This window comes from Oryctolagus cuniculus, chromosome 2 (genome assembly GCF_964237555.1).
Source record: "Oryctolagus cuniculus chromosome 2, mOryCun1.1, whole genome shotgun sequence".
NCBI classification, from domain to species: Eukaryota; Metazoa; Chordata; class Mammalia; order Lagomorpha; family Leporidae; genus Oryctolagus; species Oryctolagus cuniculus.
Genome location: NC_091433.1, coordinates 21,277,248 through 21,293,327, shown reverse-complemented (window position 1 = coordinate 21,293,327; position 16,080 = coordinate 21,277,248). Strand labels below are relative to the sequence as shown.

Here is a 16,080-nt window from a genome sequence, read left to right as displayed (position 1 = left end):
TAGAAACAAACTGAAAATACAAAGCAGAAAAGGAGAATGAACTGATGAAGCAACATCCCAGGAGTGCCTGACAACGTTTTTAATTAAATAGGAATTTTTAACCTAAAGATGAATTATGCTATTTCGGAGAACCTTTTGAGTTCAAAGACTAGTTTAATCAGGTATGACTCTGAATGCATTTCTAGAAAACAGATTTTCTTTTAAAGCAATCTAATAGAGAAGAATACAATCTCCCTTTCCTTAAAGCTCTCTCTGTCTGGGGCTGTCTTGCCACCTAGTAGTGAGCGTGGATGCGTTCAAGTAGAAAGATAAAAGCTCTTGTAGTATGTAGTGCTGCATGCAATTTTAGCAAAGGCAAAGTAAAACTGTTAACTTTCTGACCTTCGGACTTCACCTATAAAATGGAGATACCACCTCCCTCACAATGTAGTTGAGGACTCAACAGATATTCAATAAAATGCAATTTCCCTAATTCTAATATTATGTTCACTAAGTGGTTGACATCCTTAATATAAAGTAAAACGTTAGTATCTTTTTTTTTTTTCTTAATTAAGGGAGTGGGCATTTGGTACAGTTAAGAAGCCACTTTTGGGGCCAGCACCGCGGCTCACTAGGCTATTCCTCCGCCTTGCGGTGCTGGCACACCGGGTTCTAGTCCTGGTCAGGGCACCAGATTCTGTCCCGGTTGCCCCTCTTCCAGGCCAGCTCTCTGCTGTGGCCCGGGAGTGCAGTGGAGGATGGCCCAGGTGCTTGGGCCCTGCACCCCATGGGAGACCAGGATAAGTACCTGGCTCCTGCCATCGGATCAGTGTGGTGCGCCGGCCGCAGCGCGCCGGCCGCGGCAGCCATTGGAGGGTGAACCAACGGCAAAGGAAGACCTTTCTCTCTGTCTCTCTCTCACTGTCTACTCCGCCTGTCAAAAAAAAAAAAAAAAAAAAAAAAAAAGATGCCACTTTTGAAGCAGAAATCTGCTTTGGAGTCCAGCTTCCTGCTCACATGCACCTGACAGGCAGCAAGTGACATCTCAAGTACTTTACTTTAGGTCCCTGTCACTCATGCAGGAGACCCAGATGAAGTCATAGGCTCCTGAATATGCCCTAGCCTAGTACCAGCTGATGCAGGTATTTGGGAAGTAAGCCAGCAGATAAAGGATGGTGATCTCTCTCTCTCTCCCTTTCAAATAAATAAAAACTTTTAAAATATATATTTTAGACAAATCTTAATTGAAGATATACTCCCAATTGTTGGCAGCAGCTGTTTCCTGTAAGACTACAATGGCTCACTTTACATGATACATTTACATGACTTTTGAGTTTCTTATAACAAGCATTATTTTTCTAATCAGAAAAAAGAATCAAGGTGAGTATAAACAGATGTGACATTAATAATCCTAAAGGAAAATTTCCACATCGAGATAATCAATTCCTTGAAATAACTAAGAAAAGCTAAAAATGAAAAAAAAAATCAACTGCACACCTAGGCTACCGTGTAAATTGGTTTAAATTCCAACACTATTTAAAAGGTATTTATCAACTGACAATTTCCAGGAGTTTTAGCTAAGAAACTATTAGGTCTAGCAAATGACCTGTTATTAAATTATGCTTGCAAAATGTCTGTATCATAGTGAGCACAGCAGAGGAAGGTCAAGACAAAGAATGGCTTACTTACCATTAAATATGAAATAACCTTCGAAAGCTGCAGCTATCTGGGTTTGGTTTTTAAATATCACAATAGGCAGAAACAAATCTCACTAATTCAGTATTAGCCATTTTATCAGTTATTAATATAAGCTGTTAAGTAAATTACCAAATATTACAACTACTATCTTTGGAATGCTGAAATGGATTTAATTCACTTCATTGACATGTGAATAAGCAGGGGTGACAGACAACAGATTTACTGAATTCCATAGTCAAGAGTGCAATGTCTTGACAAATATACTTGAAAAATCTGCAAGTCCACCCTCAAATTCATAAGCCAGCCCATCTTTCAGTATAAAATCTCTGGGTGTTGCCTGTCTCCCCGTTACAACCTTCCTTCTCATTCTCCTTTCTGTCCTCCCAGCTTCCTTCAAGAGGCTTTGGAAACAGCCAGCTGCAACTGTGCAGGTGGCAGCACTAAGAAGTTAGAGAGACAAGAGGTAGAGACCGGGGTGAGGCAGAGTAACTGCACTCAGCTAGTTCTCGACTGGGAGGAAGCAACGTGGGAGGGAAGGTGTGCGGTGAGGACAATGATATTCCTAAAGAGACCGCTCCACGATCAAGACCAAGACCAAGACCAGGAAAACAGCAAGGGAGGCGCGAACAGGCAGCCTCTGATCTGACCACTTCGGACACGACACAGGCAGCAGTAAGCCCAGGCTTGAGTGCTGAAGGACTTGCAGTCCTGCTCTAAATCCATACACACAAGACAAGAGGGCTATTATTTTAAAAAGAGAATGTAACATTTAAAGGCAGCTGAGCGGTATAAATAGAAAACAGTAAAGAGATCAGCTTAGGCCTCTCCCTCCCCCAACACAAAGCAGGGTAGCTTAGTCATTGCATGTGTCCCAGCCACTGGCCAGCTGGAAACGACCTCACCTGTCTGTGCCTCTCTAGATGAGTGGTCACTTTTGATTGTAAGGTCTTTTCCAGCTCTGAAAGATCCTGAATGTAACATTTAATAATACATATAACCTGTCAGTCACACAAGAGGTAGGTACCACTGAATAGCTGATACTCCACAACATGGAGGGAACAGTATGAGAGAACAGAGAATCCTAGACAGCATCAGTACAGACCACATTTCATCATCTTTCAGCAAATCCTCTAAGAAACAAATCCTACTTGTTTCCTTCTTTAAAGCAATCAACAATCTTAACAAAAAGCACTGCCTAAAATCAAACCACCAAGGTTCACCCTAAGCAAATTTAGAGAAGGGGAATTTGTCCCTTGTAAACTTCACTGTGCTTCCCTCCCTTCAGCTTGTTTCTTTTCCTTTTTTTTTTTTTTTTTTTTTTCCAAGCAAGCAAGAACTCGGTTTATTGCGCACGTAGCAAAGCCTTTTAAAGCACATCAGCTTGTTTCTACAACTGTGACTGCAACCCAGGGGGATAACTTCTACATGGGCTCTATCCAGGTAGAACAATCAATTCGTGTTATACAGCAGCCTAACATTTAAGCTGGGTGCCACCTAGTGGCAAGTGTTATATCACTATATTATTAAACCCATTCAAGTAATATTCATTTGTCCAGTGAGATGTGAGGTGTTCCTGTCCTTATGGAGTTCATAGATGAAACATGCAAAACAACGTTAAACATTACAGCAGGGTAAAGCTGCCACGGGCAGTGCCAGCATCCCATATAGCCGACAGTTCGAGTCCAGGCTATTCCACTTCTGATCCAGTTCTGTGCTATAGCCTGGGAAAGCAGCAGAGGATAGCCCCTGCACCCGTGTGGGAGACCTGGAAGAAGCTTCTGGCTCCTGGTTTCGGATCAGTGCAGCTCCGACCGTTGCAGCCAATTGGGGAATGAACCAGCGTTTGGAAGACCCGTGTCTGTCTGTCTGTCTCTCTCTCTCTCTCTCTGCTTCTAATTCTCTATCTGTATAACTCTGACTTTCAGGGAAATACATAAATCTTTAAAAAAAAAGATTTAAAAAAATTATAACAGATATACAAAAATATGTATTCAACACTGAACACCTTAAAAAAAGGAACACTTTATTGAGAAGTTTCTGGTAAACCTGCTCACTTCACTCAGACTTTTCCATCTCTAATTATTCCTTTCATCACTCAGGAGTCCACTGTTGAGGGTTTGTCTTCACCTTCCCTTCTGAACTGCCCCCTACACCCATCTCAGCCTTTAAGTTCTGTACTTCAAGCAATGGTTCCTGTTCCTGCTTCCAACTGCTACCAGAACCAAGCTAGGCATTTTATGTCCTTTATCTTATTTCTCACATCAGTACCACAAGGTTTACTTCCTCTCATTTTTACACAAAGGAGAAGACTTAGATTAAGAAGCACACTCACAGTTGCACATCTACTTTAGGGACAGATAGTACACTGATTACAAAGCTCCCAGTACCACCCTGCCCAAAACCCGGCTGCTTCGCCTTTCCTTTCCTAGGCCTACCAAGCTCAGACCAGCTCCCACCTATGTGGCACTGTTCGCACCCAACCTCACCTCACTGAATCAACGCCCTAGTCCTAGCGCTATCCTCTGCATCCTTGGCTGACACGCACCTCTCTCAGCTTGCAAGGTCCTTCAAGAGGCCCCCAACCACTTCTACAATTTAATTAAAACCCCCTATCAGCTCTCACCTTTTCCATGAACTCACCTCCAACTGGAGATAATCAGTCACACCTGCGTTCCCACCAATCCCTCCACAGAGAACTTAGCAGAATCCTGCAAAAACTGTAATTCTCTGTGTACTTTCCACTACACCGTGAGCTTCACTGCTCCATTTCTTAACTACCTTTCTGGATAAGAAGATATCAGTTTCTTACACCCAATAAGCACTCAGCAACTGCTTCTTTACTAAATACATTGCTATTAAAACAACTGAAAAGGAGCTACCAAGCATGATTATACTCTTCATTTTCCTTAACCTTCCCCTCATATCTTGGAGCCTCAGTGTTTTGTGCAGAGCTATTGCATTTTTTGCATGAAAAGTTTTCTAACACTCAAACAAAAACAAACAAACAAACAAACAAAAACCTTAAAAAGAATATGCTGCCAAAAAAAAAAAAATAAATTCTTAGTAGGCCCACAGTTTCCCCAAAGGGGAACAAAAAGCATTGTTCCAATCATCCCATCCCAACTAAAGTTAGTTAGGCTGTGTCCAAAATAAGTTGTTCACGCTATTTTTAAAAATCTACAACACTGGTTCGAAAACTCAGGCAATAAATCTTGTACTTCTAAAAAACAGTCTTTACCACACTTATAAAAATAACATGGTTTTATAGAGTGATAAACACTTTCCCTGGTTATACAAATTTTTAATGAGAAACTTCTTATTCTGAATATCATTTAATTAGTGCACTTCAGCTGGAGGGCTCAGTTAAGACTACGGACTATAGAAAAGGAATAATGGAAGAGCAATTATAAAAGCAAGGGTCAACTGATTTTTTTAAGGTATTCTACCTCACAGCCAACAGATGTAGCACTTTCACTGCAAGGCTGTTGCAGCAACTTAGGATGCCCAAGAAGCCATGTTTTCTATCTCTTTTTGTAAATTTAAAATAATGTAAGTATTCCAACATTGCCATGAGCCTTACTATTTTGACCGAAAACTCTCGTGATTATTTCTACAAACTTACACAAATATATGACACAGACAGGTGATTACTGCAACTTATAGGGCCTCTGATGCTTGCTCCTCAACCTTGCAGGAAATGCATTACCTTTTCAGATCATTAGGATACCATTTCATTCTCTGAAGCAGAATGAGACATAAGTAACACCATGATGCTGTGCCAGGCCTACGAGACATCCAGAACTGTGGGCAGCCTAAGTGTCTGAGAGATGGCAGCAGCTGGGCATTCAACATTCCTACCCCGTTACAGCTGTCCAGGCAGAAGACAGAGCAGTAGGAAGCAGCACACCCTGAAAAGTGGGGCGGGGGCTCAATGACAGCATCTGCGGTCAAGCACTAACTTACCAAATATATCTGCTTCAGTGCCACCACGCATATTTCAAAGGTTGCAGTCCTCTGTGGTAAATATGCTGGTGCCCTCCTAAAACATGACCAACCAACCACAGGCTGCAATATGAAAAACTCATCTTGAACCCAGCCCTTCAAAGATTTCCAGAAGAGAGTGACTGCTATGGTAATTAAAATATTTGTAAAGAGTGCTTTACTAGTTACAAATCTCACACATACTGTTTTATTTGAACCTTATAATTTCAATTTGCCTACCAGACAACAGCACTAAGAATTTACTAGTCCCTATTTTAGAGGTATGAAGCTGGAGAAATTACCTATAAGTAATCTATCCACAGAGTCTCCCTGTAGCAACTTATTTGGTTCTACTGCATAGATCCCCAAAAGGCAGTCTACAGCATCTCAAAGTTTAATGTGCACCCCACCCCTTACACATCTAAGTACTTAAACATTTGACAATCACAGAACCTTTTGACAAAAACTTGACAATCAATCAGATAAAAAGCAAAATGTGAAAATTAAGCTTGTCAGTTTTGTATGAGCATTACAATATAGTATTTTCTAATAATCTAAAAAGATCTGCCTGCAAATCTTACTATAATGTTGTTCCCAGGGACTATATGATCACCTATGGCTGAAAAAATCAATTCCTCTGAGTAGTTCAGAAATTATTTCCTACAGAATCAAATATACACATGCATATGTTTGTATGTACATCTCAAATTCTGCCTACATGAATCATGTTACATCAGTGTTTCAAAGTACTGAGTCCTCTGTTCAAGAACATCTTTGTACTCTGTCCCTACCATGCTAAGCACTGTTTTGAATATTAAAATATACAAATGATTAAGAAAATGATACCTGCCTTCAAGCAACTAACAGCTTTTAAGTGTGATAATGACAATTAGTATCAATGCTTCCAAGAGAGTTATACTGTGCTTTAAAAACACATACTGCCCTGTTGGATCTAGCAAGGATATCCCCTGGCCTTAGCTTCGAATAATAACCTACTGAGGACCTGCACTTCTCAGACATGGAGAGGCGCCACACTGACAGGCTGATGCCTAGAACTCCAAGTTCTTAAATATGGCTAGAACACTGAAAATGAAGGAAAAGGGGTGGTCACTGTGGCACAGCACTTGTGATGATATTAACATCACCCATGGAGTTCAGGTCCGAGGCCTGGCTACCCTGTTTCCAACTCAGCTTCCTGCTAGTATGCCTGGGAGGTAGCAGTTGACAGCCCAAGTATTTGTATTCCTGCCAGCCACTCATTAGACCCAGAATCCCTGGCTCCTGGCTTCAACCTGGCCTAGACCAGGCTACTGCAGGCATCTGGACAGTGAAGCAGTGGACTAAAGAGCTCTCTATATCACTCTGCCTTTCAAATAAATAAATAAATCTCTTTTAACAAAAAAAAAAAAAAAAAAAAGAAGACAAATGGCAAATAATTCAGCTGAAGATGAAATAGTTAAGGAGGACTCCATATGCCACATGGGCTTTTTTTTTTTTTTTTTTTAAGATTTATTTATTTGAAAGTCTCAGTGATAGGGCTGGGGGCAGGGGTGGTGGTAACAGAGAGAGAAAGAGACTTTCCATTCACTGGCTCACTCCCCGAAAGGCCACAAAGCCAGATCAGGGCAAAGCCAGGATCCAGAACTCCATCCAGATTCCCACGTGGGTGGCCAGAGCCCAAGTACTTCAACCATCTTCTGCTGCCTTCCCAGGCACATTAGCAGGAAGCTGGATCGGAAGTAGAGTAGCCAGGACTAGAACCGGCGCTCTGTTATGGGATGCCGGTGTAGCAAGCAAGCTTACCCTGTTGCACTACATGACCCAACTTTTTTTTTAAGTATTTGCTATATGCCAAGTAAATGCTTTCACGCACTATCTAATTTAATCCTCACAACGACCACCTTATGATTTAGGAATAATAACCTGGCAGCAGATGGAAGAGGCAAGGAGAGACTGAGTTAATGTGACAGAAGTTTTCAGTGGCAGAGATAGAACTGCAACCTAGTTCAGATTAAATCCTCAGTGTGAGCTTGTAACTCTCCACTCTGCTGCCTCTCTTACTGAAGGCTAGGGGGAGCCATTGAAAGGGTTTTAAACCAAAGAGTGGCCTGATCAGATTTGCTCTCCAGCAATACTGCTCTCCAGCTTTGTGGGAGCTGGATAAAAGGGGCAAGCCTAGAAGCAGAAAGAGGTTGCCAATAGCTGCAGTAACCCAGGTGAGAAACCATGGAGCATGAACTGTGGCAGTGAGGGTGAAGGAGGTAGAGTCAGAAGATGTTTTAGGAGGGAAAACTATTAGTTTTAGTGAGTAAAAAGAAAGGTTTGAAGACAGGAATCCAGGATCCTGGTTTGGGGAACCATACAGGACATGGTATCATCTACCAGGAAGGGAGAAGTTTAACAGGTTTCACTCGTTCAGTAGCTACAGAGTATCCCCCAGGTGCAAAACACTTAGGCCACCAGTCAAGTCTGAAATTACAGTCCGGTTGTTACAAAGTATCCTTGAGAGCAAATGGTAAAGCATTTAAAAAGTATAAGGCATATTTAAAATTAGCCATTACTATTAACAGACTTGGCTTACAGTCCAATGAAAACATTCTGTGGTCCCATTTTTTAAAAATATAACTATGTGCAGAAAACAAATCAATAGAGGAAAGGCATCCCATAATTTTACAATGTGTTACTACAATTGAGTTAGACGAATCTTCAATCTCCTACACAACATGCACACACACAAATACCACTCTGTCATTTGTTTTGCTTGTCACTCTCCAAGTTTATGGGGGAAAATGTACCTGTTTTATCACCCAGGCTTTACTGTGTTATTGGGTTTTCTCTCATTCCTTTATCACTACTGTAACTTGCCAAGAACTTGGTTCATAACCTCCTTCTTGACTTCCTATAAAGCAAGACTTGCTCCACATGAGCTTATTTCAGCAACAATTCCTAGACCTCAGCCACACCTTTCAGCCAAGGATGCTCTCTGCAAATCCTAAAGCACAGAGGTTCTGGGAAGATGTGGCAACTTCTTACAACTCCCATTTTACTACAGAGTTAGGAAACTGGCCCAGGGGAAGTAAGTTAACTTAGAAATAATCACAGAGCCAGATGCCAAAAATAACAACTTTTAGTCAATCCATGAGAAAATACTGCCCCTAGTTGAAACAATGTGAATTTTAGTGTTAGAAGGAAGCAAATGCAAAATAATTAAGTCTTACAGGTCTTACTTCTAAAAATGACTCAATGCCAGAATTAAGATTTGTAAGAAATAAAACCATTTTTAACTTATGCCCTACCCATTTAAAGTGCCAAAGATTTAATGAATTATATCTTGCAAGAGTTGCTTCCCTACCCCCAACCATTTTATCTTATCTACTTAAAAGACACTGATAGAATCTTTGGTATAGGTTGATAGTCAACTTTTCAACAAAGCTAATTATTTGAAATCTATGCCTATCAGCATGGATTAGAACAGATCTGGGGGCTGGCGCCGCAGCTCACTAGGCTATTCCTCGGCCTTGCGGTGCTGGCACACCGGGTTCTAGTCCCGGTCGGGGCGCCGGATTCTGCCCCGGTTGCCCCTCTTCCAGGCCAGCTCTCTGCTGTGGCCAGGGAGTGCAGTGGAGGATGGCCCAAGTGCTTGGGCCCTGCACCCCATGGGAGACCAGGATAAGTACCTGGCTCCTGCCATCGGATCAGCGCGCTGGCCGCGGCGGCCATTGGAGGGTGAACCAACGGCAAAGGAAGACCTTTCTCTCTGTCTCTCTCTCTCTCACTGTCCACTCTGCCTGTCAAAAAAAAAAAAAAAAAAAATCTGGGGCCAGTGCTGTGGCATAGCAGGTGAAGCCTCTGGCTGCAGCTCCAGCATCCCATATGGACAACAGTCCCAGCCAGTGCCATCAGTCCTGGCTGCTTCACTTTCCAACCAGCTCCCTGCTTGTGGGCCTGGAAAAGCATATAACCCAAGTGCCTGGGCCCCTGCACCCACGTGGGAGATCTGGATGAAGCTCCTGGCCTCCCCTGGCCCAGCTCTGGTAGTTGTGGTCATTTGGGGAGTGAACCAGTGCATGGAAGATTTCTCTCTCTCTGCCTCTCCCTCTTTGTAACCCTGCCTTTCAAATAAATAAACCTTAAAAAAAATCTGAAATTACTGTGAGATATTTGTATCTTCTTATGAAAGTCTGTTTCCCTACAGAGCCATCTACAATACAGATGGATAAATTTAAAGCTTTAATAGTCAATATTCATAATCAAAGTTTCCCAGCCACAATTCACCCTATATATTTCTAAATATGCTGTTGCTTGATATAATTTAAAGGGGCTGTTTTATCTGGCCACCATTCAAAGGTCTTACATGATTTACAAAAACTCAAACTGTAAAAGTGCTTATTAAACATTTGTGTGCTCATCCTTAATACCTTTCATTTTTACTTTGCTTACAGTGTGCCAAGTGTGCCAAGATATTATCTTTAAAAAAAAAGGTTATGTACTAAGAGAAGGAGGACAAATAATTGTTGATAAAATCCACTTCCAGAACCAGACTGCCAATTTATACAAAAACCTCACTTATCAATCGTGTAACCCATGGTTTTCCACTAACTAAAATTCGAAGTACTAATTCTAAATTAAGCAAGCCTTTAAAAAATGCTTTCAACGCACCACCATTTCTTATACTAGATTCTGCATATCAGGGGCACTTTATGTGGAGTTGGGTGTGTAACTAAATGGGCAAAGTAGTGATCAACCAGTAAGAAAAAGAAACCCTTAAAGATACATTCAGGAGAGTAATCGGGGTGACTCTAATACTTCTTACTTCTAAAACCAGAATAATTCAGGCCACAAAATACTCCACCACACCACGCCCTCACAAGCAGAACCCGGAGCCTTTAACATTACCATAACAGTAAGAACTGGCAACAGTTTAATACTCCTTAGACATTAGGAAGTGCCTTTAGAATGACCCCACTAAAGGCTCGTTTCTGAGTCTTCTAATTATTTCATTAATACATCCCACAAAGATCCCTGAAGCAGTACTCATCACCAGAAACTGCACTCCTCGGGCTTTCCTCATTCTGACCCCAGTGACAGGGCAGAAGTGTTGTCAAACGTCTACAGGCGCAAAAAGCAAACGTAATGCTAAGCTCTAATGGTAAAACCTAATGACTAAGAAAAAGGCATTTACACCAAATTCCCAAGTAGGCACTTCTCCTTATACTGCAGAAAGAAGTTACTGGCCACATAACTAAACTCGAGATCTAAATTCTAGAAAATGCTGAAATTCTCCGCCCCAACATTCACCAAGTTTTCAACATCAAAATTCCCACTCGGCACATCCAATGACTATCCACTGTGGATATCTGAAACTATTCGCAAACATCACTGTGGGGGTGGGGTGGGGATAGATACCTTGTGTCTACTTGTAAACGTTACAGTAACCCCGACCCACCCTCAGGTTACCCAGACGCAAGGCCAGGGCACTTGCCCTTGGCCTAGGCCGTCAACAGCCACCGGGGCGGGGGAGGGAGGGGGCGGCAAGGGGATGACCACCGCGAGACCCGATCTTTTTCCAGGGCTACTGTTTCCAAACAAAACCACCGCGGGCCGAGAGACGGAAGATGTTTGAATCCCGAGAGAAGGAGGTGTGTACTGGGGGAGGGGTGTACTTGTAATCCCAAGAGACACGGGGTGCGGAGGAGGACGCGGAGCATCCCCAGGCATCTTTCAGACTCACGAGACGACAACAAACCGTGGAGTCTGTGCGCACTTGGAAGCGGCAGATGGAGTCCCCGGGGCTGAGACAGTTCAGTACACAGACACCGCAGGCAGCGGATAAATCAACCGGTGATGGGCGCGCAAGGGGGTGCTCGGAGGACGAGCCCCGGGGTGGGGGGAAGACAAAGCCTCCGGAGGGGTGACCGAGGACCAAACACGGGGCTGGGAGGGCATCCACGGGAGACAGACAATGGAAGGAAAACGGGACAGGAACCTGGTGCCCGGGCCGCGGCGGGTCACTGAGCTCCCGAGGGGAGAGGGCACAACAAAGGGTCACGGGAGGATGGACAGCCGAGGGGAGGAGACGGAGAAGGGATGCGGGGCGCCACGGGGCGGACAAAGCGCCCAAGGCGGCGAAACAAAGGGCCGGGGGGTAGAGAGTCGCGGGGGGCAGCCGGGGAAAGACAAAGCGCCCGGGGCCAGGGGCACCCGCAGGGCGAGGAGGCGCCGGCGGCCGCGAGGAACAAAGCTGCGCGGGTCCCCCGAAGTAAGGGCCCGCGGGGCAGCGGCGCGCGCGGCGGGCACGGCGCCCGCGGGGGCCCCGCGCGCGCCGGGCCGCACTCCAACGCCAGCACCCGCCGGCCTCGCCGTGGCCGCCGCCCGCCCTCTCACGCGCCGCGGAGCCCGAGCCACGGCGGCGCGGAGCGGGCAGCGCACGGCCACACGCCGCCGCGATCGGCGCGCGCGACGCCGCCCCCCGCGGGCCCCGGCCGCCAGGCGCGCCGCGGCCCCCGAGCCCGCCGCCCGCCGCGGGGCTGCCAGACGCCCGCAACTTTCCCGGTTCCCAGCGCTCCGGCTCCCCGAGACTTACCCTGTCACAACAGGCGCCATCTTCCACAAACTCTCGCCAAAACTCCAACCCTCGCGAGATTCCCCCCGACGCCTTCCCTCAGTGCCTCTCCCCCGCCCCTTTCCTTTTTCCTCACTCCTCGATTCCTCCCAGCCCCCGCGCGCCTTCGCCCCTCGCAGCCGCCGCGAAGCAGCAGACGCCTCGCGCCGCCCGCGGACCAGGGGCGCCTGCCCGCCGCCTCCCCTGGAAACGTACCCAAGCGATGGAGCATGCGCAGGCGGCTCCTCGGCGGGCGAGCCCTCCGTGTGGTCCATGGGGAGCGCTCCGGTTTTCCGGGTTTTGGGACGCGCCCTGAGGGACGGACGTGGAGACTGAGGAAAACCGGAGGGGATTACTACGGGGACGGGGAACGGAGGGGTCAGGAGGCGGGGCCGAGGGGAAAGGAGGAGGGGTCCTGGGAAAATCGGCCGCGTCTCACAGGCCTAGACGAAACACCTCCTCAAATGGGTGTTTTCCAAGTGGCTTCCCGCTCACTCCGGGTTCCCAGCCCCGTTCATTCATTCAGATGTTCATTGGACGCCTCCTTTATGCTAATGCGGGCGCCGGGTGCGGGAGCTGCCGAGCTGCCGGGGGCTCGGGCGCGGGACGCGGCAGAAACTACCTTCAGTCACCCGACACCCACCCACCCCATCTGAGGGGCACACGGACACGGTTACGAGCGAGCCGGCCCTTCCCGAGCTCTGCGGACGGGGAAGTGCTGCAGGGAGCGCCGTGGCCGCGGCTGGTGCTGCCGCCGGCTGCCAAACGAGGTCAGCCCAAGGCCTGTGGCAAAGACGGCCCTCGTGTCCGCCGCGCCTGCACACGCCAGGGCGCCCGGGCGGCTTCCCCCAGGAATGAGGACTGCGTGGGAGTCGAGCACCACACCCGCCCACCCCCGGCTCCGGCCGGGGGCTCGGGGCGCGGAGCTGCCCGCGGAGGGACAGTCCCCGGGACCTGCGTGTGCTGTGCCCGCCCAGCCACTCGCGGGGCCCGACTCTGCACAGGGGACTGGGTCTCCCGTGGGCCCGGCATTGCCCAGGACGCTGTTCGTTGCTCGAAACGCTGCGGTCGGCCTCAGCACGAAGCCCCAGCCAAAGTGGCCCAGCCTGCTGGGCATCCACCCGCAAGGTGCAGGGCCCGAACCCCGCCCCCTCCTCCGTACCTGCAGCCCCCCCTCCCCTCCCTTGCCCTCTCCTTTCTAGAGATTCCCAGATCTAGCACTGCCTCCCGCAGGGAGCCCCAAAACCCGGAGAACTGGAATCCGCCGCCCGAAACCTGCCCAAGGCGCTGCAGGATTGGCGCGGCGCACACGCGCGCGCGGCACTGCGCATGCGCCCAATGCGGGCAGCCCAGTCTCACGCTACACCTCCTTCCCACCGCCTTCCACTACGCGGCTCAGACACAACACGGGCCGTGGGAAATTTCCTAAACCTCGCGAGAACGCGCCCCCCCCCCGCCCCCTCCGCTGCCTAGGCGTTCGCCCCAAGTCTCGCAGAGCCCCGGCGGGACAGGTGTTCGCCTGGTGCGGCTCCGGGCGCGGGCGGGCGCGTGGCGGCGAGCGCGGGGCCCGGGAGCCCCGACGTCTCACACGCTCGCGCACACGCCCCCTGATGAGTCGGGGAAGAAGTGGGGCGGGGGCGGCCGGGAGGGCGGACGCCGCGCCCGGCGCAGAGAGGCCGAGGTCAGGCCGGGGGGCAGGCGGAGCCCCGGGCCCAGCGCCCGGAGAGGTTTCCTGTCGCCTGCCCCGAGCCCGGTACTTTCCTTCGAGGTGTTAGACGCCGCGCCCCCGGCCTCCGGGAGCTGACAGACAGACCCCAGTGCCGGGTTTGAGTCACGCCTCTGAGTCACCTCGTCTGGCCACCGCCTCTCTGCTGTAGGGCAGATGGGCGTCCCTCACCTCCTACTCCCCTCCAACGGCTTGTTTTTTGCACTCTGCCCTTGCGAGCAGGGTCGACGGGGAGGAAAAGCCGTTTTCCGAGCCCTCACACTGCTGCCTTGGATGGGAAGGAAGCGATTTTTCCGCTTCTTCCTCCCCAGCACTGCCTATGCTTTAGAAGTAATTCCTGTATATCACTTTTCAAGTACTGGCTTTGCTTTCCTTCCCCTGACCATCCTGGTGTTGCAGTGCTCATGGCATCTTCGGTACTGTGTGCGTCGGCTGCTCTAGTGACTACTGTTTTAAATGCATCCCTTCTTTTTGGATTATTCATTTGTCCTTTGAGTTCCTGATTACATTCTACGAACAGCCACATTTCTTATTGGGCCTGGTGTGGTTTCTAATCAGCCTAGTCTGGCTCTGTCTTGGAACTGCTGTCCCCCGCTGACATCACAGACTTGCAAATGTGCAACTGAATTGAATTGAATTTTGATATTTATTTGGAGGGCCAATGAATCTGTAATAGAGGCTCCTGTTGTGCTATTTATATAGTAGACAGAAGTTCAAGATTTTCTTAAGATGTTTTAAGGAGTGGAGATTGTGTGTGTGTGTGTGTGTGTGCGCGCGCACACGCGCTTGCCTATTCTTTGATTATATTTTTCACACAGAAACAAGTGCAAACAGTGCAAGTCTGATTTAGAATGGGAGAACTCAGAAGCTCAAAGTCCTGGGGCACATATTCCTTGGAGCCTTGATACCTGCGTGATTCAGCCTGGTCTAGTCTAGGCTACTGCTATAATTGGAATCATGGCCATTTGAGGGCTCCAGCAACCTTGGGATGCTATGGCAACTGCAAATCTAATCACAACTCCCCATTTTCACCCTAAAACACCTTCCACCTTCAGCCTTCCTCATCTCAGTAAGTGGCAACTCCAGCCTTCCGCTTACCTAACCCAAGAGCCTTGGAATTATTCTTGCCTTCTCTCATACCCAAGATCCAATCAGACAGAAAATCATGCTAGTCCCGTTTTCAGTTACTATCACAACATACCTGAGGCTAAATAGCATATAAAGGGAAGAGATGTCTGGAGTTAACATCTGCTCAACTCCGGTGAAGGCGTGTGGTGCATGGCATCCCAATGGCGGGAACATGGAGAAGCGATCATGTAGGGGAGACAAAGCCAGAGACCCAGAAGGGATCAGTCTTCCTCTTCTATAACTCAGCCTTGGAAGAACCAAATCACTTGGCAAGATCGGCATCAGTTCCTTTGGGAGGTGGCATCTCACCACCTCCTGCTTCTTCCCACTAGGGCTTATCTCTTGAAGGTTCTGCCACCTCTCACATGACTGCACTGGATGCCAAGCTGCTAACACACGAAGCTTTGGGAGATGCTTCATCAATTCCAAACCCCTGCACCTTTGAAATATACCCGGAGTCCACGCACATCCACACTTCCTGGGCTAGCGGCCCTTTTCCCACCTGGTTTACCTGGCCTCCCTTGCTTTGTCCTTGGTGAGGCATACTAAGTAACCCTCTGGATCTTTCCAGTGGCTTTCCCATTTCACCGTGAGAACTCACACGGTGTGACCTGCTGCCAAGCCTCCCGGCCTCTCTGGTCTCACCCCCTCTTCTGCTTTCCCTGGCTCACTGAGCTCCAACCAGTTGCCTGCCTTGCTGTTCCTGCTACACAAAGGCCTTTGCTCTTTGCACTGTCTGGAATGTTCTTCCTTCAGAAATCTTACGTTATAGCCCATTCCCTCACTCCTTTCAGGTCTTCAGTCAAACATGTCTTCTTTAGGGAGGCCTTCCCCATCACCCTTTGTGACTCCCATCCTTGTTACCCTCGTCCTTGTGTTTCCCATGGCGATTGTCGTTCACTGACATACTGTACGTCATGCTTGTGTCTGGTGTTTACTGTCTGCCTCCTCCCATGACAATGTCATC

At 48.0% G+C, this 16,080-nt stretch overlaps 1 protein-coding gene across 13 annotated transcripts in view; it reads right to left on the bottom strand.

Moving 5' to 3' along the window:
• Positions 1-16,080, bottom strand: part of RBPJ (recombination signal binding protein for immunoglobulin kappa J region) — a 228,878-nt gene that overhangs the window by 89,892 nt on the left and 122,906 nt on the right. For 2 of the 13 annotated variants that reach the window (XM_017350586.3, XM_070068113.1), the window contains exon 1: positions 12,242-12,481. The exons of 6 other annotated variants lie outside the window; for them this stretch is intronic. Coding sequence is in view for 4 of the 7 variants with exons in the window: in XM_070068108.1 (XP_069924209.1) it covers positions 12,242-12,534 (293 nt within the window). In the remaining 3 variants the exon portion in view is untranslated. Of the gene's footprint in view, positions 1-12,241; positions 12,741-16,080 lie in introns of those variants that run through there. 5 more of the 13 variants (XM_070068111.1, XM_051842328.2, XM_051842336.2 and 2 more) reach the window with 5 other exon arrangements.